At 48.2% G+C, this 27,849-nt stretch overlaps 2 protein-coding genes across 7 annotated transcripts in view; one reads left to right on the forward strand and one right to left on the reverse strand.

The window, feature by feature from the left end:
* The window catches only part of TRAP1 (TNF receptor associated protein 1), a 54,532-nt gene extending 54,055 nt beyond the window's left edge, over nt 1-477 (forward strand). The window contains exon 18 of the mRNA XM_007181959.2: nt 180-477. Coding sequence (XP_007182021.2) covers nt 180-281 — 102 coding nt within the window. The 3' untranslated portion in view covers nt 282-477. The remainder of the gene's footprint in view (nt 1-179) is intronic.
* On the reverse strand, nt 438-27,790 carry DNASE1 (deoxyribonuclease 1). 6 transcript variants are annotated; one of them, XM_057529960.1, is made up of 12 exons: nt 27,668-27,790; nt 12,986-13,427; nt 10,630-10,782; nt 3,769-3,855; nt 3,163-3,310; nt 2,704-2,792; nt 2,440-2,523; nt 2,026-2,141; nt 1,715-1,827; nt 1,474-1,628; nt 1,007-1,103; nt 438-786 (listed from the first exon to the last, which is right to left on the reverse strand). In XM_057529960.1, the coding sequence occupies exons 5-12, from the start codon at nt 3,307-3,309 to the stop codon at nt 733-735; spliced, it is 855 nt and encodes a 284-aa protein (XP_057385943.1). In that variant the 5' UTR covers nt 3,310; nt 3,769-3,855; nt 10,630-10,782; nt 12,986-13,427; nt 27,668-27,790; the 3' UTR covers nt 438-732. The 6 variants fall into 6 exon arrangements, with proteins under 6 accessions (XP_057385943.1, XP_028022128.1, XP_057385941.1 ...); XM_028166327.2 differs by having other exon boundaries at nt 3,163-3,855; XM_057529958.1 differs by having other exon boundaries at nt 3,163-4,665.
* Between the last annotated feature and the right edge of the window lie 59 nt (nt 27,791-27,849).

The raw sequence follows: 27,849 nt of genomic DNA on the forward strand, positions 1-27,849 counted from the left end.
AGTAAACTGAGGCATGGGGCTGTCAGCTTCAGGAGGCTGCCTCTTCCTTTGAGATTTCCTCTAAAACTCTGTTTTAAACAGAACAATGCTCTTCCTTACTTCTCTCTTTGAGGTCCCTGGGTTGGGACCAGGCCTCGCTCACCCTCCCACTAACAACGAGGTGCTGCCTTGCCTTTCAGATCTACGAGAATGCCATGATCACAGCGGGGCTCGTCGACGACCCCCGACCCATGGTCAGCCGCCTGAACCACCTGCTCATCAAGGCCCTGGACCGACACTGACAGCTGTGAAAGCCCCAGGTCCTCCTGCAGTGTTAGGGCTGCAGGAGAGGGGACAGATGGAACCGTGGGACAAGGCAGCCTGAGACCAGTCATGGTGGGGGGCAGGGAATGGGGACGATGACACAGGAAGGACTGGATGCTGCCGATGAGAACACCTGCTTTTGAGATGAGATTTACTTAAAAGGTATTTCTTAGACTTTTTGTCCAGACTGAGAAGGTGGGGTGCTCTGGTGACACAACCTCCAAGCTTACAATGGAAGTGGGTACAGTGAGGAAAAGTCTACCTTCCGTTCCCTTCCTCTAATTCCAGCTGCCACGGTGGTGGGGAGGGGCAGGGGAACTCAGGACCAGGCACTGGTTTCCTAAACTCCGTCCCCAGCCTTTGGCTGTGTCGTCTCAGTTCTTGGCAACAGGCTGCAGAGCGGAGGTCGCCAGCCAGGCCTCACTCACGTCAGGCTCTCTTCAGTGTCACCTCCACTGGGTAATGGTCGCTGATGGCTAGGGCCTGTGGGGAGACAGCCATGAGCACAGGGACGCCCAGACATCTAGTACTCTGCACTCATGCTCCTGAGGCCAGTTGGGATTTGGGCCTGGGAAAAGGAGACCAAGAGGCACCCAGGGCCACAGACAAGTGGCTCTTTCAAGTCAATGAAAAAAGCAGTGGGTCCAGGCCTATATTCCTGTGTCCCATGCCCCTATTAGAGCTACGTGACCAGGACACTCACAGTCTGGTCACTCAGTCCGTATGCAGCTTGGAAGTCAAAGGGAGCGGCTGAGTTGGGAACCACAGCACCTTGGAGCAGAGGTCCTGCAACCACGATCCTGCAGCATCAGACACAAGAGAAGATCCCCTTCAGCCCACTGTCTAGCTCTGTGCACTTACTTACACCTCGGATCCCAGCATGTACCCCCAGCTCCTCACTCACTGTCACCCCAACACACTGAGCTGAGCAACCTAGGCCCCAAACTGCACACCACTGACCAACCTACATACCTGCCAATGTAGTGTTATCCCTAAATGTGCTTCACCCCCAAATTAAGAAATGCTGCTCCTTTCATTCCATTTCCTAAGTGGACTGAGTGAAGCTCAGGAGGGTGTGTGTCACAGGGCTTGGGAACCATTTCTGAAGCTGGTCATGGAGGCTCCCTCATCCCTGCCTGTGGGATCAGTGTGGGCCTGGGCCCTGCTCACCTGTCATAGGCACAGTGCGTGGATGTAACGGTGGTGTCGGCAGTGTCAGGAATCAGCCACTGGAAGCGGGGGCTCTTGTGCAGGCGGATGGATGACCATTGCGAGGGGGTCACGTAGCTGCAGCCAGCGTTGAAATCACCCATCAACATGATGTTCTACCAGGAGACACACACTGGTTAGCCCAGGGCAGAATGGGGGCCCCAGAGCCCAATGCTGGGGATGGGGGGGGGGGTTGCCTCACCTCCAAGTCCCACTTCTGCCAGACATCCAGGTAGACATCATAGAGAGAGTCGATCTCAGCCACCGCATCCGATGGGGCCGCATGCAGGGGAACAATGGCAAACTCCTTGATCTCTGTGGAAACAGTCACACTGAGCCAGTGTGGGCTGGGCTCAGCCATGAGTCGGGCTGGGGTGGAGGACACCTGAGCCAGTCCTTGAGGGTGGACGTTTTCCTAAGTAACTCCAATGTAAGACCAAAGCACAAAGGGTGTGGGCTGCAGCACGAGACAGCTTTCCAGGTGTCTTGGGAAGGGCTGGGCAGGGCACTCACGTGTGAAGGGGGAGGAGAACTTGACCACAGCCGGCTCTCGGCTGAAGCTGTCATTCCCACAGGGCTCACAGCCATCATCGTACTGGTAGCTGTCCAGCACGGAAACCTGGTCGGGTCTGCAGAAGGCCAGGCCAGAGGGCAGTTAGCCTTGGGCCAGGGCACCACCTTGTCTTGGTAAAGTCACTTTCTGCCATGTCCAGGTGGGCAGGGGGCCCGGCCTTAGCACCGCACAGACCCACTGGCCTGGAGCTCCTGCCATGTTTCCCTACCTCTGCACAGGCTGTGAGGCCAGCTCAGGGCCCTGCTCTGTGGCCCCAGTTCTCGCCCCCACACCCGGAGGGGAGGGGCTCACAGGCTCTCTAGAGCACACCCCAGCCTCCAGTCAGCACCCTCTGAGGAGGTGACCCAATCTACCTGAACAGGAACAGGTAGCGCTCCTTATAGCTGTTGCGTCCCAGCGGCTCACTGACCACATAGTGATAGGTGTTTGGGTCATCCCTGGATTGAGGAAACAAATGTCCCGGTCGGTGGGAGTTGGGGGGGGGGGGAGTCCCTGGGGACCCTCCTGCCACCTATACATTTATAGCAGGGCTCCTGCCCACATCCCTATCTCTGGGGCCTTGCTGAAGTGGCATACCCTCTCCCATCCACGCCTCCTGGGACCCCACTGTCACCCACTGGTTGAGTTTGTCCAGCAGCCTCCCTACGGCCATCAGGTGGTTGTCTCTGACCTCCTGGACGAGGGCGATATCATAGCGACTCAGGATCTGGGGACAAGGCCACAGTACTGCTAAGCAGGGCAGGCTGGGTGGAGACTGAGGCATCCGAGCTTGCCTGCTGTGAGTCACAGGGCCGACCTGCTCCTCCCAGACACCTTCCCGTCACGGCTTGGCCTGGGACTTGCCTGGGACGTGCCAGACGTCCCACCACCTCCAGCCGTGCACGGCACAGCAGTGACAAGGACCTGTCCCCTTGACAGGTGGGCTGAGACCAGAGGCTTTCAATCCCCTCCCCTGATCACCACCACTGCCGATCACCCTCAGGACTGACCACTGGCCCAGGGTTCCCAGGGCCTGTTAGAGGGCCCTCCCCTTCCCCCACCCTGAGTCCCCTGGGGACAGGCCAGCCTGGATTTACCTGCACAATGTAGTTGCAGAGGGTAGCATTGGACATCTTGGTCTCCCCAAAAGTCCGGATGTTGAAGGCTGCTATTCTCAGGGACAGGGCCTGCTGCAGCAGGCCAGCCAGGGCGAACAGCACCCCCATCAGCCTGGCACCCCTCATTCTGAAGCAGGAGAAATGTTCACATGTGGGCCTGAGGGTGGCAGACTCAGCACCCTGGCCTCCCTGAGTCCAGCTGGGCAGAGCTGGTAGAGCCCAAGGCTGAGTAAACCCTGTCTTTGTGGGCTATGCTGAGCAGGCCAGGGTGAGCCTCTGAGCCCTCTCACCAGTGTGCAGAGCCAGACACCAAGCGCCAAGTAACAAGCACTGGATCTTCTCACTCCTCACCTGCCAGCAGATGAGGCCCTGTGAGGGTCGCCAGCCTAGGAAGCCCCTGCCGCTGTGGGTGGGGCACCAGCTCACCGCCCTCCCCGCTCCAGCCACCCTCCCCTCCGGGATTGGCCAGGGCTCTTCCCAGGGTGGCCACGGTCACCAAGAGGGACTCCACGGGGCTTCTGGGCCTGGTACCCACCTTCCACAGGCCACGGGTCACACAGCCCTTGGGGCACCAGGCACACTCACCTGAAACTTGACTTTCACAAAGACAACAGGAATTCTGCCAAGAATCAAGAATTGATACTCTTCGGTACCAATTTTCTCCTTTCGCTGCTTTAACAAAAAATCCACAAAGTGTTAATAAACACAACTGTGAGCTGCTGCAGCTCCAAATCCTCACACAGGAAATGTTTGTCCCACCTGGGGTTTTAAAGGTTTAGGCAGCTGTGACCTTTACCAGGGTATCACCTGGAGGACAAAGAACAATAGCGCTGCCTGTGTGGCTTTCCCAGCAGGTGGGTAGCTGGCATGTGTTTATTTCAAGAGGTACAGGTCCTTGCTGCTGTAAAGAGCACCTGATACTTGCACTTGGTTTTAAAAAGTCAAAAAAAAAAAAAAAAAAGCCAAAGGCTCTGTGTCCTTTGCCCAAGTTGCTCTCCCAGGGGTGGGGAGCAGATGCACTGGCTACTCCTGGCTGCAGGACTTGAGGTGACCTTGGAGCCAGCAGCCAAAGCCAGACACTCCATGTTGCAAATGGAGCCCATGGTGGCTGCTCTCCCAGGACCCCATCTCTCACCAACTCCAACCCCTGCTTCCTAATCCCTCAGTTGTGAGGGCTGCAAGCACCCTGGCCAGGAGTCGGGGCTCTCAACAGGGCACACATGAGATGCAGCATCGGGGGCTGCAGGGCTGTGGGCACCGGGCACCAAGGAGGGACAGGGGCCGCAGAGTCCACCTCACTTGCCAGCAAGGCAGCAGGAAGCCTTCTCGTGGAGAGCCTGTGCATTTCACGCGCAGGTGACAGAAGTGGCCGGGTCATAAGGACACTGTCAGGCAGCAGCTGAGGGTCTGTGCCAGGCCTTGGGTCCAGTCATTTCATTTGGAATCCTTGGCTTTCCCATTTGTATTCATTACCTGTGGCTGCTGTAACAAGTCAGCACAAATTTGGTGGCTTAAAATTACAGAAACTTATTCTCTAATAATCTTAGAGCCCAGAGTCCAAAATCCATTTCACTGAGCTGAAACAAGGTGTGGCAGGGCTGCACACACTCTGGAGGCACTGGGGGAGACCCTTCCTGCCTCTTCAGCTTCTGGAGGCTCCTGGTGTTCCTTGGCTTATGGCTGCATCACTTCAGTCTCTGCCTCCATCATTACATTGCCTTCTCTTCTGTGTCGATTCTCCCCCCTCAAAGATACAGGTTATTGAGTTTAGGGTCCTCCCAGATAATCCAGGACTGTCTCCCCATCTTGAGATCCTTTTTTGCCGTGTGAAATTCATAGTTTGCAGGGATTAAGACATGGATATATTTTGGGGGGTATTATTCAGCCCATCACCCCATCCATGGGGGCTCTGCCCCATTTTGGGGTTGGGGGTTGTGGTCTCCAAGGACAGCCCTGCAACTGGGAAGGCTGGGTCCCTCTCTGGAAAGGAAGGGTCTTGCAGTATTAAGGGGAGTGTAGGGCTACGGGGGACTGGGGGTCAGGGAGCAGGAGGGGCCTGAGGGGAGCAGTCAGCAGGAGCCAAGGTCAAAATCAAAGTGCCATGGATGTGGTCAGCTGGTCATGAAGTAGGACACAGAGGGATTAAAAGCAACTCAGAAAGTAAACCAACTTCAACAAGAGCAGAACCCCCTGAAGTAATGAGAACATGCTGACGGACAGCTCCAGCAGTCAGTAGGAATGCCAGTCAGCTCGTGTGTACTCTGATAAGGCATCTACAACGTGGGGCCACGTGGCCTGGCCCTCAAGCTGCCAGAAGCCCCACTGCAGCCTTTTGCAAAGGTTTGATTGCTGACTCTCCTGTTTAAAATCCCCGAGGCTTCAAGTGTGTCAAAATCCAGACCCCAACCACCAGGTAAGACCATCAATGTATTCAGTGTAGGTTCCTTGACACTTTTCTTCCATAGGTATCTTTCCTGGACACACAGTTGCCAGACCTTTTGAGGGGAGCATGAGAGCAAACCAGTAGGCGGCAAAGCCATGGCTCACACAGAAGACACCCAGACCCCCCAGTTTTCAGCATGTGGGACACAGGCACCTGTCTGTTGGCACCCCTGTCCCCCTCTCAACCAAATGCTGCCCCTTCTCTGGGAGGTGCCCTCCCTCCCCAACCTGTCAGAAGAAAGGTCCCAACAGTGGCCTCACTTTCACGAAGTGCCAAGCTCTGCTGCCATATTGGTTGCTCTAAGTCGGGCCCACAAGAGAGGCAGGCAGCACAGCTGGGAAGAGCCTGGCCCAGGAGTCAGGGATTTGGGGCCTAGACCAGGCTCACCCACCGCACCTTCAACCACTTTGAACCTCAATGTCTTCATCTATAAAATGGGGATAAAACTGTCACTGCTTTCCTCTTAGGTTTGTCTTAAGGATCAACAGACATAACATTATTCTACAGAAGAATCATTTCACATCTTAAAAATTCATCTTATCCCTAAGACCAGTAACCTTCTCACAGCTGTTATATTTCCATCACCCTTTTAACTTTCCCTCATGGACGTCTTCTCCATTTGTATCAGTCAGCTGTTGCTGTGTAACAAGCGACCCCAGAATTCAATACGTATGGCAGTATGCATTTTTTATTCTCATGCTCACAGGTCTGTAGGTTAGCTGGGAGGGCTCTGCTCCCTGGGCCTCCCTCTGTGGGGGGAGGCACTAAGCTGAAGGGGCTTCAGCTAGCCAGGGTATGCTCTTCTAACATGGTGGAAGGTGGAAACTTCCAGAGAGGTGAACAGAAATACATGATGCCTCCAGAAGCCTAGGCTCAAAATTTGCATGTTGCTACTTCTGCCCACATTCTTTTGGTCTTAGCAAGTGACAGGGCCAAACCCAACACCAATGGCAGAGTCAGGGGTACACTCCTCCTGCACCCAGCTCCACAGCAGAGACAGAATGGGTGCCAGGGAAGGGAGGAAGCCCAGTGCTGCTGGCATTTTTCAATGTCACATCAGCAGGGAAATGGGTGCAGACAGCAGACCGCTTTCTCTGATCAGGGTGAGCTATTTTTACATCAACCCTGAGAGTCTGCCACCCTCTTTAGTTAAACTAAACCTGTTCAGATACAGGAAGGGGAAATGATGCATCACACTGAAGTAATTAAGTTGGAGTCAGGTCTTGAGTTCTGAGGTGTTTTAAATCAAAGGATAGGGCTTCCCTGGTGGCGCAGTGGTTAAGAATCCGCCTGCCAATGCAGAGGACACGGGTTTGAGCCCTGGTTCAGGAAGATTCCACATGCCGCAGAGCAACTAAGCCCGTGCGCCACAACTACTGAGCCTGTGCTCTAGAGCCTGTGAGCCACAACTACTGAAGCCCGCACGCCTAGAGCCCATGCTCCACAACAAGAGAAGCCACCGCAATGAGAAGTCCGCACACCGCAACAGAGTAGCCCCTGCTAGCTGCAACTAGAGAAAGCCCGTGCACAGCAACAAAGACCCAACTCAGCCATAAATAAATAAATTTATAAAAAGTAAATAAATAAAATCAAAGGATAAAGAAAAACATCCTCTAAGCACCGAAGGTGGGAACACAATAGCTTCAAAGGGACATTTGCCATGTGCAGGCTGTTGGGCTGTGAGGGCAACAGTGAGTGCCACAAGACCCAGTGAGCCATCCCAAAGAACTGGTGGGGGGTGGGGGGTGACTTGCACACCAACATGTGGCCCAGGAGAGAGGACGTCCACAGACCCAGAGGGAAAAGGGAAGGGCACAGAGCTGCAGTTTCTAAACAATGCACTGAAGAACCCCCAGCCCACAGTGAACTTGCAGGCACAGCAGGATGCCTTTTACTTTTGAGGAAAATGGTGATACTAATAAACACCTCTGAACACTTCATGGTTTCAACATCATATCTTGCTACACTCCTTTCCGCTATTTCATGTCTGCAAAGCTAGGTTTCTGGCAGTTATTGAAAAAGCAATTACTGTGCAAGAATCAATGTGGAAAAAGCAACAAGGGTGGCAGTGTCCAATCTGATTCCAAGATTCAAGAAGAGCCGACAGGCACACGTTCCACCCATAATTACAGTTACTTAAAAATTAAGTGAAAAAAATTTTAAGTTTACATTATTTTCCAAATATCTACTGTAAGTTGCTAGGATGTCAATACTTAACTTGTTTGGACTTATGTATTTAAAAATGGAACTGTTAGGTACTTCTTTTGGCCTATGAGTCCCTTAAAATAATTATTGAACCTTAACTAGAGGTGCTCTGAACTGCGAGTTTGGGAACCTCTAGATCTGACATACACAGTGGGTATGCCCCCCTCCCACTATGGCCCTGCCTCCACCCAGATGCTCAGATACCTGAGGCTCATTTGGGTCCCTGCTTTCCCTCAGCCCCACCCCAAATGCATCCTGAGTCTACAGTCCCCTCTGGTTCTGCAGCTGTGATACCTGTCCTTCGCTGAACACAAGCAAATCCACCCATTGGTCTCCCTGCTCCCAGAAACTCTCCCCACAATCCAAGTATCCACACAGCACGCAGCACATCTTGCAAATGTGCAATCAGATCACCTTTTTCTCCTGCTTAAAATCTGTCATCGGGGGACTTCCCTGGTGGTCCAGTGGCTAAGACTCCATGCTCCCAATGCAAGGGGCCTGGGTTCAATCCCTGGTCAGGGAGCTAGATCCCACATGCCGCAACTAAAGACCCCACATGCCGCAACGAAGTTCCTGTGTGCCGCAGCTAAGACCCAATGCAGCCAAACAAATAAATAATTTTTTTTAAAAATCTGTCATCGGTTTCTCATTGTCCTTATGAGGAAAGCCGGGGCCTACCAGGACTTGTGCGATGCCAGCTCAGGGCGCCGCTTTGCACGCAGAGCTACCCACCCTGTCATTCCAGTTCAGCTCACCATCACCTCTTCAGGGAGGCTGCCCTCTTCCCAACCCAACCCTGCCACCAGCGTGGTCCCAATGTCATCTTTTCCATGACCCTTATCATTTGTTTTCCTTGTTTTAGTGTTTGCTCTTACTTGCTTACACCGGTTGAAGGCGGCCTCTGGACTAGAAGACAATCTGCACAGGAGCAGGGACCTTGTCTATCTCATCCATGCAACTGACCAGGCCTAAAACAATGCCTGGAAGGTAGAAGGCTCTGTGCTCACCTGTTCCTCACCTCCTGCCCCGCAACCTCCCATGTGAGAGAACATCCCTTCCTCATGGACCCTCCAGAGAGAACCCAGCATGGCTTCCTCTCCTGAAGCACAGGAGACACTGCAGGGCGTCCAAGTGGCTTCTGGGCACTTGTCCTGAGCTGACCAGAAGCTCCCAGGAGCCAGTGGCTGTTGTGTCCTCCCTCACCCAGATTTGACCTGGATTCCTCCTCTCCCCTCAAAAGGGGTGTTTGCTGACCCCAAGACAGAGCATTTTAGAGGACAAAGGGGCTTCCATCTTTTACTTGAGATAAAAGGCCGATGTCTTTGCTGTGACATTGCTTTAATCCACGTTAGACCGCCTGTGCAGGTCAGCAGTCATCTCTCAGCTCAGCCACTGGCCTTGGCCCATGACCCCACCTTAGCTCACCATCCCTCTTGAATTTATTTCTGTTCATTATAAGGAAATCATTAACCCAGGATGGAAAATTTCTCAGAACATGCGTGTGAACTGCTACAATCCACAACAGCTTCAAGGTCAAGCTCAGCACAGCCCCGACCCTGCTCCCTCACCCCCAGCTACGCCAGTGCCCATCATGTCAGTGGAACAGGGAGCACTCGGGTTCCATGGTCCACGAGCCTGAGTAGCAATGTGCACACCCCTTGCAAATCACAGACAAGCCTTCCTTGGTTCCCCGTCCCACCAAAGGCATTTTCTAAGGTGTATGTTGGAGAGATTAGCATACCTTTAGCCTGAGCCCATGAGCACAAACAAGCTCATGTCCCTTTTGCCTAAGACCCTTAAAGATTTCACTAGAGTCATGGAGGTCCAATGACTAGACTCCCAATGTGCTGGTAATGTTTCCAACAAGGCTGCAATGGAGAGCGATCCCCAAATTCCCAAGCCCCCTCAGTCTCTCCCAAGCACAAAGTCTCCTCAGCAGGCCCCCCCGCCACTGCCCAACGGGTCTACAGAAGGGCTCAGAGGGCCCAGGACAAGGAAGCTCACAGGATAGTGTGAGCTGGTCATGGTGGGGTTTGCAGAGATATTTTCTATTGATCTATCTTGCAGTTCACTAGTCCTTTCTTCAGCTGTCTCTTGTCTACTTTTAAATCCACCTACTGAATTTTAAATTTCAGTTATTGCACTTTGAATTTTCATTTAATCTTTTATGAATTCTAATTCTCTGTGAAACTCTCCATCTTACCTATTTCAATATGTTAGTTATTTTAAAGTCCATGTCTGCTAACTCCAATATCTTACTTCCTGTGGGTCTGTCACTCTTCCCCCCCCACTCCCCCCATCCTGTTTCTCAGTGTGCCTAGTAACTTGACAGAGTGTCAGGCACTGTGTGTGACAGAATGGTTGAGGATCAGGATGGTGTCTCCCTCCAGGGTGGGCAGCAGAGGGGAAGGCCACCTCAAGCCACTCCAGGGCTCAGCTAACGCTAAACTCATTCCACAGTCCTTGTAAAGTCCAATCTACCTGTGGTCCCCAAAGGTCCAAGCTGAGAGCCTGGTATTTCTTAGGGCCATTCCTCCTTGGCAGGCTCTGAACTCTTCCCTAGCATCATGAAACTGCCAAAAAGCCAGCTCTGCTTTTTTAGCCACTTTCTGCTTCTCTGGCCTCCTTCCTCTCAGGGATCTTGGCCCTCAGGTCCCACTGCCTCAGCAGGCCCAAACCCCCAGCTCAGTCTCCCCAGTCCCGCAAGATCACGCGGAGCTCCTCTGGCTTCTCTGCCTCTGAGCAGCTGCCCCTGCCCAGCCCCAAAGGGAGAAGCCAGTGCAGGAAATAGGACTCACCTCTTCAAGCTCCCCTCTGAGCTGTGGGTGCCAGGGTAGTGCTCCAGTCCTACAAGCAGATGCCTTCTGAATTATGGCCAGTTCCTTGAGTCCTCATCAGGCATTGGTCTGCCATAAGCCACTCCATTGCCAGAAGCAGTCTGTTTTCATTACCTGGAATGAGTCACTGAAGTAGAGAGCTGGAGAGGATATGGTTGATAACTAGGCAAGCTGGTCCAACTAGCAGGCCGTGTGGACATCTCTGAGCTATAAATGTCCTGTGCAGAGGTATGCCACCCAATAAGAGGCGGCCAGAAGGGAAACAGACCATCCCTTCCTGCCCGACCAAGAGTCTCTGGGACTGAAGATCTCTATATCCTGTCTGAAACCCACAGCATTTGTTCTCATCAGCCCACTCCTAAAAGTGAAGATGGCGTAGTGTCAGGACATAGCAATTCTATATTCCATAAACTTGTTCTACAGCTCCTCAGAGAATGGAGCATCTGTCCTCAGCTCAGGTTTACTACCTCACTCCTAGAGAAGAAGACTTGGGGCCTGCAGACTGCCAGCTCCAGGCCTGTTTCCTTTCTGGGGACTCTGCACCCTTAGCCAGATGGGCAATGCTGGTTTCTGAGAACTGTAAGTACCTGCTGTGCTTCCTGCCCAGGACCAGCCACGGGGCTTATCTATAGACACTATAGTTTATTTCACATTGACAGTTTCAACAATGTTTCCCAAAGGGGATCCTGCCTCAGGACCTTTGCACTGTTCTACCTGAGCACTCTGCCTCCAGATGGCTACATGGTTTGTCCCTCCCTTGACTTGAGCCTCTGCCCAGATGTCACCCTACCATAGCATCCTACTTAGTAGCAGGTTTTGTCCCACTGTTCTATCTCCTTTACCCTGCTTATTTTTTCTTGCCCACCAATCACATCTAACATACAATGTATGCTCAGTCTCATCCCACTGGACATAAGTCCCACAAAAGCTGGGGCTTATGTAGCAGCACCTAAACAAGGCCTGACAGGTGCTCACCAACTACTTGCTGAATGAAAAGATGAATGTCAGGCAGGGACTTTGACAGAACAATGTCTTTAGATGCTCCAACCTCTTCAGCTGCTCTGGTTGTGCCCATTTAAGTGTGAGCATCTCACACAAGAGGAGCCCAACTTGGTCCTCCCTGATGACTAAGTAAAGGAACAGGCTTCTGCCACTGGCCCAGGCTCCTCAGCCTCCACATCCCAAATCCTGGTGGGATGGAGACATGTAACCAAGAGTGATAAGGGAGCACCAAAGTTACAGCTCCTAACAGGAGGGGAGCAGAGGGGAAGGAGGCTTCCCGTGGGGTAAGTGGCCATCAGAACGATACTCAGGTAAAGCGCAGCCAGATAGCAGAGAGCTCAGAACAACTCCGTCCTGTCATGGAAGTCCCAGGCAAAGGCTGAGGATTGACCCTAGAGAGGAGGTGGTGCGGGCCCATCTCCATGGAGAGGAGGAGGCTGCCCACGCCTGAGCCGGAGCCCAGCAGGACTCTCACGAGGATCTATGGCCCCAGGGGCTGATGCCCGTGTATGGTACAGCCCCACGATGCAGTAGCCACCACAGCTCTCACCACAGACCCTCAGACCTGAGTCCCAAGTGCAGTGTGTCTTTCCAACTCTGCCTACTCCTTCCTGGATGAGCAGCTAGGTAAGGCTGGTACCATGTCTTCCCTACCTCCCCTGGTCACCATGCCTACTAATCATCAGCCTCTGCTCACCCTCCATTCTCTAAGCATCTCCAGACCTCAGAGTATAGGACATTGAGCAATGTGGCCCCACCAGTGAGGAGAAGACCACGGTCCCTGAGCTCCCCTGGGTACTTCTCCCTGCCCCCACTACCACGGGAAGCTGTGAGCTGTAATGTTCCTATAACTCAGCTTCTCTTGGGGGTGGGGACACATGCAGTGAGAGCCTGTGGGGGGCTCAGTCATGTGAGGAGAAAGGCTCCCACTGAACCATTCTCCCCCCGCGCCTCAGCTTCCCCCTACCCAGCCTCCAGGGCAGTCACCTCATCGGGCCTGCTGTGAGGGAAGGGTGCTGCACTTGTCCTGCCCAGGCCCCCCACCAGTGTGAGGGCTCCCCAAAGGGCCTGCCAAATGTGGGCAGACATAGGGCCCTGCCCCCACTTCTCTACCCAAAGGTCCAGACACTGCCCCAGTGAGGGGGCCTGAGGCATGTAGATTCCTGGCTACTAGAAGAGAATGTGCCCCCAGGAGAACAGGAAAGGCAGCCGCAGAGACCTCTGCCTCCTCAGGAATCGTAGGGCTCTGGGCTCTGGGGAATGGCACTGGATCTCACCCCACTTCTATACCAGCTTAGAAAACATGTCCGCTTACCTGTGAGGCTGGCTTTCCAGACTCTCTTCCCCAGGGCCTGCATAAAAGCATAGCCGCCAGTCAAGGGACAGGGCCTCAGGCAGGAGCAGCGATGACCTCAGGATGCCAGGAATGAGCCCAGTCCAGCGCACTCCCACCTGGTCCTCTGGCCAAGGCCAGAGGGGCCTGAGGTGGGTGCCTTGTCGGTCTGGCTCCCCATCGTCCAAAGACTGCTGAAGTCGTAGCAGGCCATAGAGGAGGCCTATGCAAATGCATTGGTGATCGGCTGTTTCCTCACTTGGGCTCCTGTGAGGAGGCACTGATCTTCGCAGGTGCCTCAGCCCACAAATGACACAGTGCGGAAAGCAGGTAAAATGCAAATTTGCTGGGGAGCCAACACCAGACTGCCACCATGTCACTCCCTCACAGCCTGTGCCATCTTGCTGCTCCCATTCACACGTGACTGGTTTAAAAAGAAGAAAAAAGGGAGCGTTAATAATGTCACTCAACTTAGCTACAGGGTACCAACTTGTCCTGAAATTTCATCAGGCTGTTGCATTTGTTTGTGTGTTTATTCACTCATTCAAGATGGAGTAACAGGGGCCCTAAACAACAAGAAAGCTGGACAAGAGATGATGTGATGGTTTTCAGTCACTGGATAAGTACAGGACAGTGATCCCAGGGAGAAGGGACACCAACACACTGAGCCCTATGATTTTTGTGTGTTTGTGGTGGGGCGGGGAGGGGGGGTGGTGTTGCACCATGTGGCTTGTGGGATCTTAGTTCCCCAACCAGGATTGAACCCGGGCCCACAGCAATGAAAGCACCGAGTCCTAACCACTGGACCGCCAGGGAACTCTGGGCCCTATGACTGACCAGCCATAGCTGAGGCAGTTTCTAGACTACAGTGCAGGGAAAGGAAACTCAGACCTGGCTGTCTCCTGAGTGGACAAGACACTGAGGAGGTCAGGGAGGTCCAGGTGGCTAGAATGTGTACAGCAAAATGTTGGGGAGCAGGGGGCCGTACAGAAAGCAGAGCTCCAGGATCCAAAGAGGATTCCCTCGTGTCTTCAGCTAAGGACAAGTCTGTACCTGTGTAAGAAAAACTATGTGAGGAGGCTGGGGCGAGAACTCCTGGAAAGGAGCAGACAGAACAATCCCCAGAGCTCACACAGGAAGGGAATAAACTGTGTTCCCACAAGCCACCATGGAAAGACTTCCTCATTCACAGGGTATTGGGTAGAATCCTCAGAAGGGCATCACCCTTAGTAATGAGGCTAAATTAGCTGTAGACCAAAGGCAGCTCTGGACCACCCTAACGCAGCTCGGGAGCAATCCTCTAAAGGATCAACTGATGCCAAGGAACTTAACTGGGTGCCAGACCAAGATTAATACTATCTGAAGGAATACAACAAAACCCAGCAACCAACAACATAAATTTACAACGTCTAGTAGCCAATAAGGAAATTGCCAGGTCTATCGATCAGGGTACAGCCAGGGGACAGATACCACATGGTATTTTAAACAAGGGAAATTTAGTATAAAGAATTATTAACTATTTATAGGGAATTAACTAAAAGGAACCAAAAGGGAACTCTATAGAATACCCTAGGGTGAAGGGAGGTATAAAGAGAATGACTCAGAGCTGCGAGATCACAGCTCACTGGATGGTGAAGTTTACTGGGCTGTCCCAGGCCAAGGCTGGGGGCTGAAAGCCACCTGAGAGGGTGCCAACAGAATTAGCTGGGAAGCTGTCTGCAGAGAGTGCTGGGAAGCCACCAGGGTGGAGGTGCTGATGAACTCACTAGAGAGCTGCCAGGAGTCCAGCTAGGGTACCCATGGAACTTGCCTGGGTTCCACGCAAGTGCCTACCCCCTTCCAAATATATAAAGAGCCTCATCGCTGGCACCCAGGCAAGTGCTGCTGAATTTGCAGCTAGGAAGCCGCCTGAGAAGGTGCCACAGAAATTCACTGGGGGTGAGCCAATGTCACAAAACAGGAATGAGCAAAGCACAAAGAACCAGGATGACAGGCCCTTTCTCCTCCAGCGCCCTCCACTGACAAAGGTTAGTATCAGGCTAGCTGGCAAGGGAGGAATGTTCCAGTATCACAAGCCGGCGATGAAGGGTGGATTGACAACTGCTATACCTGGCATATGAAAAAGAAGAAAATATGACTTATGACCATAAGAAAAAGCAATCAATAGCAACTGACCTAGAAGTGACAGATATAAAGGAATTATCAGACAAGGACAATAAAACAGATATTATAAACATGTTTCATAAATTCAGGAAAGTAGGGGGAAACATGAGCATAATGAGAGAAATGGAAGCTATAAAAAAACCTAAATGGAACTTCTAGAGATGGTATAAATATCTGAAATACAAAAACACACAGTATGAGATGAACATCAGATCAACACTGAAAAAGATCACACAACTCAGGACTTCCATGGTGGTGCAGTGGTTAAGAATCCGCCTACCAATGCAGGGAACACGGGTTCGAGCCCGGGTCCGGGAAGATGCCACATGCCACAGAGCAACTAAGCCCATGCGTCACAACTACTGAGGCCCATGTGCCTAGAGCCCATGCTCCGCAACAAAAGAAGCCACTGCCATGAGAAGCCCGCGCACCACAACGAAGAGCAGCCCCCGCTCACCGCAACTAGAGAAAGCCTGCACACAGCAACGACCTAACGCAGCCAAAAATAAATAAATAAATTTATTTTTTAAAAAAGAGGGGCATTACATAATAATAAATGGGCCAACTATTCAAGAAGACATAATAATCCTTAATGTGTATGTACCTAATAACAGAGCTTCAAAATACATGAAGGAAAAACTGATAGAACTGCAAAAAGAGACAGATGAATCCACTATTATAGCTGCAGACTTCAACACCCCTATGACAGAAATGGACACATCCAAAAGGCAGAAAAGGACATAGCTGAACTCAACAAAACCATCAATCAACTGGATATAATAGATATCTATAGACTACTTCATGCAGAAGAATATTCATTCTTCTCAAGTTCACATGGAATATTCACCAAGATAGACAACATTCTGGGACATAAGACATATATTAACACATTTAAAAGAACAGACATCGGGCTTCCCTGGTGGCGCAGTGGTTGAGAATCCGCCTGCCAATGCAGGGGACACGGGTTCGAGCCCTGGTCTGGGAAGATCCCACATGCCGCGGAGCGACTAGGCCCGTGAGCCACAACTACTGAGCCTGCGCGTCTGGAGCCTGTGCTCCGCAACAAGAGAGGCCGCGACGGTGAGAGGCCCGCGCACCGCGATGAAGAGTGGCCCCCACTCGCCGCAACTAGAGAAAGCCCTCACACAGAAATGAAGACCCAACACACCCAAAAATAAATAAATAAATATATTTTTTTAAAAAAAGAAGAGCATATTAGTTCCAAAGTAAGCAGAAGAAAAGAAATAATGAAAATTAGAGGAGAAATCAATGAAGTCGAAAACAAGAAATAGAGAAAATCAAGAAACCAAAAGATAGTTCTTTGAAAAGATCATCAGTAAACCACTAGCTGAACTAAGAAAAAAAAGAGAGAGGACACATATTACTAATATCCAAAATGAAAAGGGGACATGACTGCAGATCCCATGGGCATTAAAAAAGATAATAAAGGAATACTATGAACAACTCTATGCCCACAAATGTAATAACTTAGAGCAGGGGTCCCCAACCCCCCGGCCATGGACCGGTACTGGTCCGCAGCCTGTTAGGAACCGGGCTGAAAGCAGGAGGTGAGCGGTGGGCGGGCAGGTGGGCAGGCAGGTGGGTGGGCTAGCGAGCAAGTGAAGCTTCATCTGCCGCTCCGCATCACTCCCCATTGCTTGCATTACCACCTGAACCAACCCTCCCTCCCCACCTTGTCCGTGGAAAAACTGTCTTCCACGAAACTGGTCCCTGGTGCCAAAAAGGTTGGGGACCACTGACTTAATAGGAAATGAACCAAACCTTGAAAGCACAATCTGCCAAAACTCACACAAACAGAAAGAGACAATCTGAGTAGGCCTAGATCTACCAAAGAAATGAACAAATAACCTTCCAAAACAGAAAGCATCAGGCCCAGATGGGTTCACTGGTAAATTCTACCAAATATTTAACAAGAAATTACACCAATTTTCCACAGTCTCTTTCAGAAGGTATAAGCAGAGAGAATACTTGCTAACTTATTCTGTGACATCAGCATCACTCTAATACCAAAACACATTACAAGAAAAGAAAGTACAAATTAATCTGTCTCATGAACATAGATACAAAAATGTTCAACAAAATATAAACAATTAAAATCCAAGGACTTCCCTGGTGGCGCAGTGGTTAAAAATCCACCTGCCGATGCAGGGTACATGTGTTCGATCCCTGGTCCAGGAAGATCCCACATGCCGCGGAGCAACTAAGCCCGTGCACCACAACTACTGAGCCTGCGCTCTAGAGCCTGCGTGCCACAACTACTGAAGCCCGTGCACCTAGAGCCTGTGCTCCGCAACAAGAGAAGCCACCTCAATGAGAAGCCTGCACACCGCAACGAAGAATAGCCCCTGCTCGCTGCAACTAGAGAAAAGCCCACGCGCAGCAACAAAGACCCAACACAGCCAAAAATAAATTTTAAAAAATAAAATAAAATAAAATCCAAACACTGCATAAAAAGAATTACACATCATGACCAAGTGGAATCTACTCCAGGTATGAAAGGCTCGCTCAACATTCAATAATCAATTAAGATAAATTCTCACACTGACAGGCCAAAGAAGAAAAATCACATGATCATAACAACACACATTAAAAAAAAGCATTTCACAAAATTCAATAGTTTTAAAAAAAACCATAAAAACTCAGCAAACTGAGAATAGAGAGGAACTTCCTTAATATGATAAAGATTATGCACAAAAAAACCTACAGGTTGGGACTTCCCTGGTGGTCCAGGGGCTAAGACTCCGTGGCTCCCAATGCAGGGGGCCCGGATTCGATCCCTGGTCAGGGAACTAGATCCCACATGCCAGAACTAAGAGTTTGCATGCCGCAACTAAAGATCCTGCATGCTGCAATGAAGACCCGGCGCAGCCAAATAAATGAATAAATATTAAAAAAACAAAAACAAAAAACCTACAGGTAAGGAGTGACATCAGCAAAATGGACGACTAGGAAGCTCTAAGCCCTTGTTCCCACAGAGACAACAAAAAACAATCCAAAACTGGCTGAACTAACTTTACAGGAGATCTGGAGAACAGTCAAACGTCTATAGCAGCCAAATGAATGTGCCATCAGTGCCCACCCGCCTTGGCATGGCAGTGTCTTGGTCTAGAGGAGGCAGCAGACCAGTTCCCAGTTCCCTCCCGGGCAGAGCTGACCTTATTTGCAATGTTCTAACCAGTCTTGGGACTGTCTGAAGGACTGATCTCTGTCCACCTAACTTGAATCTCAGGCAAAGAAAATCAACAGGCACTAATCATGAAGGCTACAAGGATTTCAGACTCTTGAGATGCCTTAAGCAAGAGCTTAAGAGTGAAGACATACAATAGATAACCTATGGCCACAAACAGAAGCTGGAGATGAGACTCTTGGGAAGTTAAGACATTCAAAAACAGCTGTGTATAAAGAGGAAATGAAAAAAGCCACACACAGACGCAGGCAAAACAAATCCTCAGAGACGACCTTAAGCTTTCACCTGGGCTGATCCCTACGCTCAAAGCAAGTCCAGTCAATCAGTGAAGGACTGCCCAGGCACAACAGAGCCAGCCTGCAAGGACAGGGAAAGGTGGCTGTTTTTTTCAAATACCTAACTTTCAACAAAAACAATAAAAGGCAAACAAAGAAATAGGATAACATGGTTCATCCAAAGAACAATATAAACTGGCAAAAACTATCCCGGAGGAAGCATAACATAAGATTTTCTTATGGACTTGTGTTCTTATGTTACCAGATAAAGACTTTCTAACAGCTATCTTAAATATGCTCAAAGAGCTAAAGGAAAACACAAAGAGGGAAAGCAAATCTGGAAAATGATATTATGAACAAAATGAGAATATCTACAAAGAGAGAAATTATAACAAAGAACCAAACAAAATTCTGGAGCTGAAAAATATAATAAATGAATGAGAAAATTCATAGAGAGGTTCAACAGCAGATTTGAGCAGGCTGACAAAAGAATCAGAGAACTTGAAGACACATGAAATTATTGACTCTGAGGATCAGAAAGAAAAAAGAATGAAGGAAAGTGAACAGATGGACTTCCCTAGTGGTGCAGTGGTTAAGAATCCACCTGCCAATGCAGGGGACACGGGTTCTATCTCTGGTCCGGGAAGATCCCACATGCTGCGGAGCAACTAAGCCCGTGTACCACAACTACCGAGCCTGCGCTCTAGAGCCTGTGAACCACAACTACTGAAGCCCGAGCACCCTAGAGCCTGTGCACCACAACTACTGAGTCCACGCTTGCAACTACTGAAGCCCCACGCACTCTAGGGCCCGCATGACGCAACTACTGAAGCCCATGCTCCTAGAGCCCGTGCTCTGCAACGAGAAGCCACCACAATGAGAAGCCCATGCACTGCAACAAAGACTGTGTCCCTCGCTCGCCACAACTAGAGAAAGCCCGTGCGCAGCAACGAAAACCCAACGCAGCCAAAAATAAATAAATAAGTTCATAAAAAAAAAAGAAAGATATCAAAGCAATAGACTAACTTTACACCTTAAGGAAATAAGAAAAGCAAACTAAACCCAAAGCTAGCTGGAGGAAGGAAATAATAGAGTACAGTGGTAACAGAGACCAATTGCACTTCTATACACTAACAATGAACAATCCTAAAATGAAATTAAGAAAACAATCCCATTTACAATAGCATCAAAAAGATTTAAAATATTTGGGAATATGGGGACTTCCCTGGTGGCACAGTGGTTAAGAATCTGCCTGCCGATGCAGAAGATACGGGTTCGGTCCCTGGTCCAGCAAGATCCCACATGCCACGGAGCAACTAAGCCCATGCACCACAACTACTGAGCCCGTGCTCTAGAGCCCACGAGCCACAACTACTAAGCCCGCGCGCCACAACTACTGAAGCCCACGCACCTAGAGCCTGTGTTCCGCAACGAGAAGCCACCACAATGAGAAGCCCACGCACCACCAACGAAGAGTAGCCCCCACTTGCCACAACTAGAGAAAGTCCACAGGCAGTAACGAAGACCCAACGCAGCCAAAAACAAGTAAATAAATAAAATAAATAAATTAAAAGAAAATACTTGGGAATAAACTTAATCAAGGAGGTGAAAGACTTATAAACTAAAAAATACAAATCATTGCTGAAAGGAATTTAAAAAAGACATAAATACATGAAAAGACATCTCATGTTCACGGATTGAAAGACTTAATTTTTTTTTAAAATAAATTTATTTATTTATTTTGGCTGTGTTGGGTCTTCGTTGCTGTGCGCAGGCCTTCTCTAGTTGCGGCGAGCAGGGGCTACTCTTCGTAGCAGTGCACGGGCTTCTCATTGTGGTGGCTTCTCTTGTTGTGGAGCACAGGCTGTAGGTGCATGGGCTCAGTAGTTGTGGCTTGTGGGCTCTAGAGCACAGGCTCAGTAGTTGTGGCACATGGGCTTAGTTGCTCCATGGCATGTGGGATCTTCCCAGACCAGGGCTCGAACCCATGTCCCCTGCATTGGCAGGCGGATTCTTAACCACTGCACCACCAGGGAAGTCCTTAATATTGTTAATAAGATGTTAGTACTACCCGAAATTATCTACCTATTTAAGCAATCCCTATCAAAACCTCAATGACTTTTTTTTTTTCACAGAAATAGAAAAACCTGTCTTAAAATTCATATGGAATCTCAAGGGACCCCCAAATATCCAAAACTACCTTGAAAAAGTAGAACAAAGTTGGAGGTGTGTCTCAAACTTCCTGATTTCGAAACTTAGTACAAAGCTACAGTAATCAAAGCAGTGTGATACTAACATAACGACAGATTTATAAACCAATATAATAAAGAGCCCAAAAATAAACACTTGCATAAGGTCAAGTGATTTTCAACAACAGTGCCAAGACTATTCAACAGGGAAAGAACAGTCTTTTCAACAAATGGTACTGGGAAAACTGGATGTCCACATGCAAAAGAACAAACTTAGCCCCTTGCCTCATTTTATAACAAAAAATAACTCAAAATGGACAAAGACCTAAATGTAAGAGCTAAAACTATAAAACTCTTAGAAGCAAACATAGGGTAAAACTGCACAACATTGGATTTGGCAGTGATTTCTTGGATATTACACCAAAATCACCAACAAAAGAAAATATAGGTAAACTGGACTTCATTAAAATTAAAAACCTTTGTGCATCAAAGGACACTATCAGGAAAGTGAAAAGACAACCATGAAGTGGGAGAAAATATCTGGAAATCATTTATCTTATTACAGTCTGGTATTCAGAATATATAGAGAACTCCTACAACTAAACAACAAAAACCAAACAACCAAATTTAAAAATGGGCAAAGAAAAAAAAAAATGGGCAAAGGACTTGAAGACATTACTCCAAAGAAAATATGCAAATGGCCAATAAGCACATGAAAAATGCTCATTATCATTAATTAGCAGGGAAATGCAAATCAAAACCGTGATGAACTATCACTATCCACCCATTAGAATGGCTATCATTTTTAAAAAATTACAAGTTTTTATGAGTATATGGAGAAATTGGAATCCTTGTGCACTGCTGATAGGGATGTAAAATGGTGCAGCCACAGCGGAAAACAGTATTGAGATTCCTCAAAAAATTAAACATAGAATTACCATGATCTAGCAACTTCACTTCTAGGTCCCCAAAATGGAATGATGAAAAAGTTCTGGAGGTGGATACTGTGTGGACAGTGGTGATGGTTGTACAACAGTGTGAAAGCATTTAATGCCACTGAGTTGTATACTTAAAAATAGTTAAAATTGTGAATTTTATGTTACATATATTTTATCATGATGAAACACCATTCAGCTAACAGCATACTTAACAGTGAGAAATTAGATGCTTTCTTGCTAAGATCAGGAAGAAGGTAAGAATGCCTTATTTTTACCACTCCCATTACTGGAAGTCCTAGGTAATACGACAAGAAAAGGAGATAACAGTTATACAGATTGAGAGGGAAGAAATAAAATAGTCTTTGTACATAGATGACATGATTCTCTATGTAGAAAATCCCAACGAATCAATAAAAAAAACCCTCCTAGAACTAATAAATGACTATGTCAAAGTTGGACAATACAAGATTAATATACAAGGGGCTTCCCTGGTGGCACAGTGGTTAAGAATCCACCTGCCAATTCAGGGGACACAGGTTCAAGCCCTGATCCGCGAAGATCCCACATGCCGCGGAGCAACTACTGAGCCTGCACTCTGGAGCCCATGTGCCACAACTATCGAGCCTGCACTCTAGAGCCCACGAGCCACAACTACTGAAGCCTGTGCGCCTAGAGCCTGTGCTCTGCAACAAGAGAAGCCACCGCAATGAGATGCCCGTGCACCGCAACAGAGTAGCCCCCACTCGCCACAACTAGAGAAAACCCGCATGCAGCAACGAAGACCCAATGCAGCCAAAAATAAATAAATAAATAAATTTATTTAAAAAAAAAAGATTAATATACAAGGGTCAGTTGCTTTCTTATCTACCAGCAACAGGACTTCTGGTTTCTAGTTCCGCATGTGAGGAGCCTGGAAGTCACCACTCTGTCCTGAACACCTTTTTTTCAACTCTTCTGAGCAAATACCTAAGAAGAGAATTACTGGGTCATATGGTAATTCTATGTTTACCCTGTTAAGGAACCACCAAACTGGTTTCCACAGCAGCTGCACCATTTTGCACCTCTAGGAATGTATGAGGGTTCCAATTTCTCCACATCCTCACCAACACTTGTTTTCTGTTTTGGGGGTTTTGGCTTTTTTTTTAATGGCTGCCCTAATGGGTGAGAGATGGTATCTCACGGTGGTTTTGATTTGTATTTCTCTATGACTAATGATGTTAAGCATCTTTTTATGTGCTTGTTAGCCATTTATATATCTTCTTTGGAGAAATGTCTATTCAAGTCCTTTGCCCATTTTCTTTTTTTTTTTTTTAAAGATTATTATTTTTTAAAATTTTATTTATTTTTTGGCTGTGTTGGGTCTTCACTGCTGCACATGGGCTTTCTCTAGTTGTGGCGAGCGGGGGCTACTCTTCGTTGCGGTGGGTGGGCTTCTCATTGCGGTGGCTTCTCTTGTTGCAGAGCACAGGCTCTAGGCGCGCGGGCTTCAGCAGTTGTGGTGCATGGGCTCAGTAGTTGTGGCGCACGGGCTCTAGGGCTCACGGGCTCTAGAGCACAGTCTCAGTAGTTGCGGTGCATGGGCTTAGTTGCTCCGCGGCATGTGGGATCTTCCCGGACCAGGGATCGAACCCGTGTTCCCTGCATTGGCAGGCAGATTCTTAACCACTGCACCACCAGGGAAGTCCCTCTGTCCATTTTCTAATTGGGTTGTTCCTTTTTGTTGTTGAGTGGTAAGGGCTCTTTGTATATTGTGGATACCAGACCCTTATAAGATATATGATTTTAAAATGTTTCCTCCCATTCTGTGGGTTTTCTTTCCCCTCTCTTGATAGTCCTCTTTGATGCACAAAAGCTTTAAATTTTGATGAAGTCCAGTTTATCTACTGAATTCTTTTGTTGCTTGCTTGTGCTCTTGGTGCTCTATCTAGAAACCACTGTCAAATCCAGGGTCATGAAGATTTACCGGTTTTCTTCTATGAGTTTTATGGTTTTACTCTTACATTTAGGTCTTTGATCCATTTTGAGTTAACTTTTCTATATGGTATGAGGTAAGGATCCAACTTCATTCTTTTGCATGTGTATATTCTGTTGTCCCAGCATCATTTGTTCAAGAGATTACTGTTTCCCCATCGAATGGTCTTGGCATTCTTGTCAAAAATCAATTGCCCATGAATGTATGGGTTTATTTCTGGGCACTTAATTCTATTCCACTGACTTGAATGTCTATTCTTATGCCAGTAGCACAGTCTTGATTACTGTAGCTCTGTAAGTAAGTTTTGAAATCAGAAGTGTGCATCCTCCAACTTTGTTCTTTTTCAAGATTGGCTATTTAGGACCCCCTGCAATTCCATATGAACTTCAAGTTTTTCCATTTCTGCAAAAAAGGCTATTGGGATTTTGGCAGGTATTACACTGATCTGTAGATTGCTTGGGGGGAGTATTGCTATCTTAACAATATTAAGTGGAAGATGACTTAATTTTAACATCAAAATTATGAGTGGCATTATCAACTTTATTAAGGAGAATGCTGTTCTGCAGTTGAGGTCAGTACGTCTGCATGCAATCTCCCCTCAAACTCATCTAGCAAAATTAACAGAAGTATATATCACACAAATGGCAGCAGTGGTAGACAGAAATGCAGCATAACCTAGAATGACTTTTGTACACTTTGACATGTGAAACAGTCATTTCCCCTCTGGATTTCAACAATTTTGGCAGTGTAGGAAACAGGATTATACAACAGTAAATAAAAGCTTATATGACCAAAGAACTGAGAATATAGACAACCCTTCCCTTGTTCAATCTGCCCTCTCCCCAACCCCTGCCAAGATAAATGAGAGGCAGCTGGGCAGGTTTTGGTTTTGTGATTTATAACCAAACCACAGACCTGGGAAAAGGGCCTTTCACTTCTTCCACAGAACTGTTTAAAACATTAACTCTGTGGAAGATGCCAGAAGTTTCCAAAAAGGAAATATTCCAGGAGAGTAATGAAGTAATAATCATAGCATATTCAACCTTTGCCTGTTTCCCCTGGACCCCAAATCTACTCCTATGGGCTTCTATGGGCTTGGAAAACAGAGCCTCTACTTGGAATAACACTCTTTACATTGTGTCTAAATTTTTCCACACACTTCTGCATCTATTCTCTTTCTGAAAAACCATGTAAAGTTTATCAAACATAAGGACAATTCTTACCTTTTAATATATTAAATGTTCCTTCATGTCGCTGGCTTTAGTGTTTTGGCAGGGAAGTTCTGCCACAAATGCTGGCGGGGAGCAAACATGCAGTATTCCCACTGAAATAACATGGACTCGATAACATTGTTTTTGGATACTGTCCCTCAGCTTAGTCACACTGGGTGACTCCTGTAATTCCAGTGGAAGAGTGTGAACCTCAGAGCTTCTGCTGGAGCTAAGTAATAACTGGGTCCAGGTCAAGGGGGCTCCCATGGTTCACCTTGGGTCAAAGAGAAAGCTGCCCCAGAACTTTGTTCCTTGAAGGGAGGAATCATGTCTAACTCTAAATTCCAATCACCCCTCACTCAGCTTTTGGCATCTCTTTTATATTTAGCCTATAGGATTTGCTCAGTAGGTATTGGCTAAATGTAGTGACCATCAGTCTCTAACTTAGAGACCATCAGAATCATCTGTGAAACTTTCAAAAGACACAGGCTGGGAACCCTACCCAAGATTTATTTAGCGGGTCTAAGGGTGGTGTCCAAGTATTCCAGTTTAAAATATTCCACAGGTAAATCAGTTGAGAAGCTAAGGTTTAAGGAACACTCCCCTCTCTAAACTACACTTCAATAATTCATTTTGCTTAAAATGGCCAGATTGAGCAGGTGACAGAGGGGAGAAAGGGAACAGAGTTTTCTTCCCCAGCCTTCTAAGAGATTTAAATCCTAAATTGGAGAAAAATACGCATCACCTTCACAACTGTCCTTCACATCATCCCAGCCATGTCCCCATGCATTAATCAATTTTTTTCCCTGTACTGTATGATGTTTTGACATCTTAAAAATCTCACTGGTGGGGAAGAGACTAACCTTCCCAGGACTAGCTAATTCCCAAAGATAGTAATCAATTTACTTGGGAGCAGCCTCTCATATGCACACTCATCAATTCCTTTATCTCTCACAGATGAAGTCAATATTGCCCCTGCCCTGAATCATCCCAGGCCAGGTACCAGCCAACTAGGGACCATCCCTATAGCCCAAAGCCCATCATAATTACTCAAACTAGCTAGTCCTAAACTGTTTACCCTGCCCTGTCTTGCCTTTTTCAGTGAATAAGACTCCAACCTAGGCTTTCCCCTCATTCCTGCTTCTGTCTCCTGACCAAAACCTTCCCTGTGTGGCATGGCATGCCCTCTTCTCTCTGGAAATGTAATACATTTTTCTTTCAATGGCACTGGCTTCTCCGTGTTCTCACCCAGTCACCTCTTATAAATTAATATCCCACTGGTACAGATCAGACACTCCACCCCTACCACTCTTGTGCTGTCTACTTAGCTAATCCAGTTGGAAACCATATTACAAACTAACTTAGGTTTCCAAAACCAGAGAGCAAGTAACACCTCCTAGCACCTTCATACACAGAAAGTTCTTCGAAGTCCTATTAGCATTTGAAACACAACACTCAGAACTAAATGCTGTATGACCCAGCAATCACTCTTAGGTAGATACCCAAGAGAACAAAAACACAAACACTCATACACGAATGTTCACATGACCATTAGCTGTAATAGCCAAAACGTGGAAACAGTCCAAATGTCCATCAACTGATAAATGGATAAATAAAATGTCATATATCCATAAAGGGGAATATTACCCCATCATTAAAAGAACTGAAGAACTGATTCATGCTACATGGATGACCCTTAAAAACATTACATTAAGTAAAAGCCAGACAGAAGGCGACATATTGTACGATACCATTTATATAAAATATACAGAATAGGCAAATCCATAGAAACAGAAAGTAGATTGGTGGTTGCCAGAGGGAGTAAGGGGTAATGAGGAGTAACTGCTCAGGGGTACAGAGATTTCTATTTGGGGTTATAAAATGTTCTGGAATTAGATTGTGATGATGGTTGCAAAACCCTGTGAATATACTAATAACCAACACTTTAAGAGAGTGAATTTTAAAATATGTAAATTATATCTTAAGGAAAAAAAGCTAAATGTATTAGCTCCCTTCCAAAACTACTCTTTCTCCTATGTTCATTATTTCAGTAACTAGGACCACGTTCTACTCAGACGCTCAGGCCAGAAACCTATAATTTTTTTTTTTTCCAAAAACCTACAAATGTTAACTAATTAGGTCACGGCAATTCAAACGTCTTAATATCTCTCCCTTCCCCCACTCCAACTCCTAATTCAGGCCGCGCTCATTTCTCGCCTTCATTACAGCAGCTTCCTAATGGGTCTCCTGGCCTCCGGGCTTGCCTCTCCAGATCAATTTTTACATTGCAACTAGAACCTCCTTTAAAAACAAAATCTTTACCGGCTCCCAATAACCCCAGGTTGAAGTTAGAACCTTTAAGAGATTTATAGTCTCTCAGACTTCAGCCCGCGGTGAACCTCTCCAGCTTCACGTTCCCCTCACGCCCGGACAGCCTGCACCTGGCAGCCTGGAGAGGGTGGGTATCGCCTCGGCCCCGGCCCGCAATGGGCGACCCGCCCTCCAGGCCTCAACCTGCTCGCAAGCGTGTCAGGAAGATCTTCCCTCACCCCCCACCCCCCGCCCCCAGCTCTGGCGCCTCCGTTTACCCGTCGGCTCCTCAGGCAGGTACGCTCTGAGGGGCCGCCAATGAATCCGCATACATTTCCTGTGTGAACCGTGGTGCACCCAAATTTCAACTTAAAACTGCGGCGGAGCCCTAAACTCACCCCAAGTCTTCCTCAACACTTAATAGACTTTGCCGGACGCCGCCTAGAAACGCAGCCACATGGCCCTCGGGCGCCAAGCTCCGCCTAGTCCCGCCCTGCGCGATGTGGGCGGGTTCTTTGCTGCTTGCCCCGGCCCCGGAGGAGGATGGGAAGCGACCCTTGTGGATCGCTCTGCGCCTGCG

Source organism: Balaenoptera acutorostrata, chromosome 15 (genome assembly GCF_949987535.1).
Source record: "Balaenoptera acutorostrata chromosome 15, mBalAcu1.1, whole genome shotgun sequence".
NCBI lineage: Eukaryota > Metazoa > Chordata > Mammalia > Artiodactyla > Balaenopteridae > Balaenoptera > Balaenoptera acutorostrata.

Bases quoted from the DNA above. Each gene is read 5' to 3' on its own strand.
- DNASE1 (XM_057529960.1), bottom strand. From the start codon at position 3,309: ATGAGGGGTGCCAGGCTGATGGGGGTGCTGTTCGCCCTGGCTGGCCTG. The intron at 1,629-1,714 runs GTGAGGCAACCC...GTCTCCTGGTAG, and splicing joins GGCAGAAGTGGGACTTGGAG to AACATCATGTTGATGGGTGA. The intron at 1,104-1,473 runs GTGAGCAGGGCC...CTGATGCTGCAG, and splicing joins ACGCACTGTGCCTATGACAG to GATCGTGGTTGCAGGACCTC.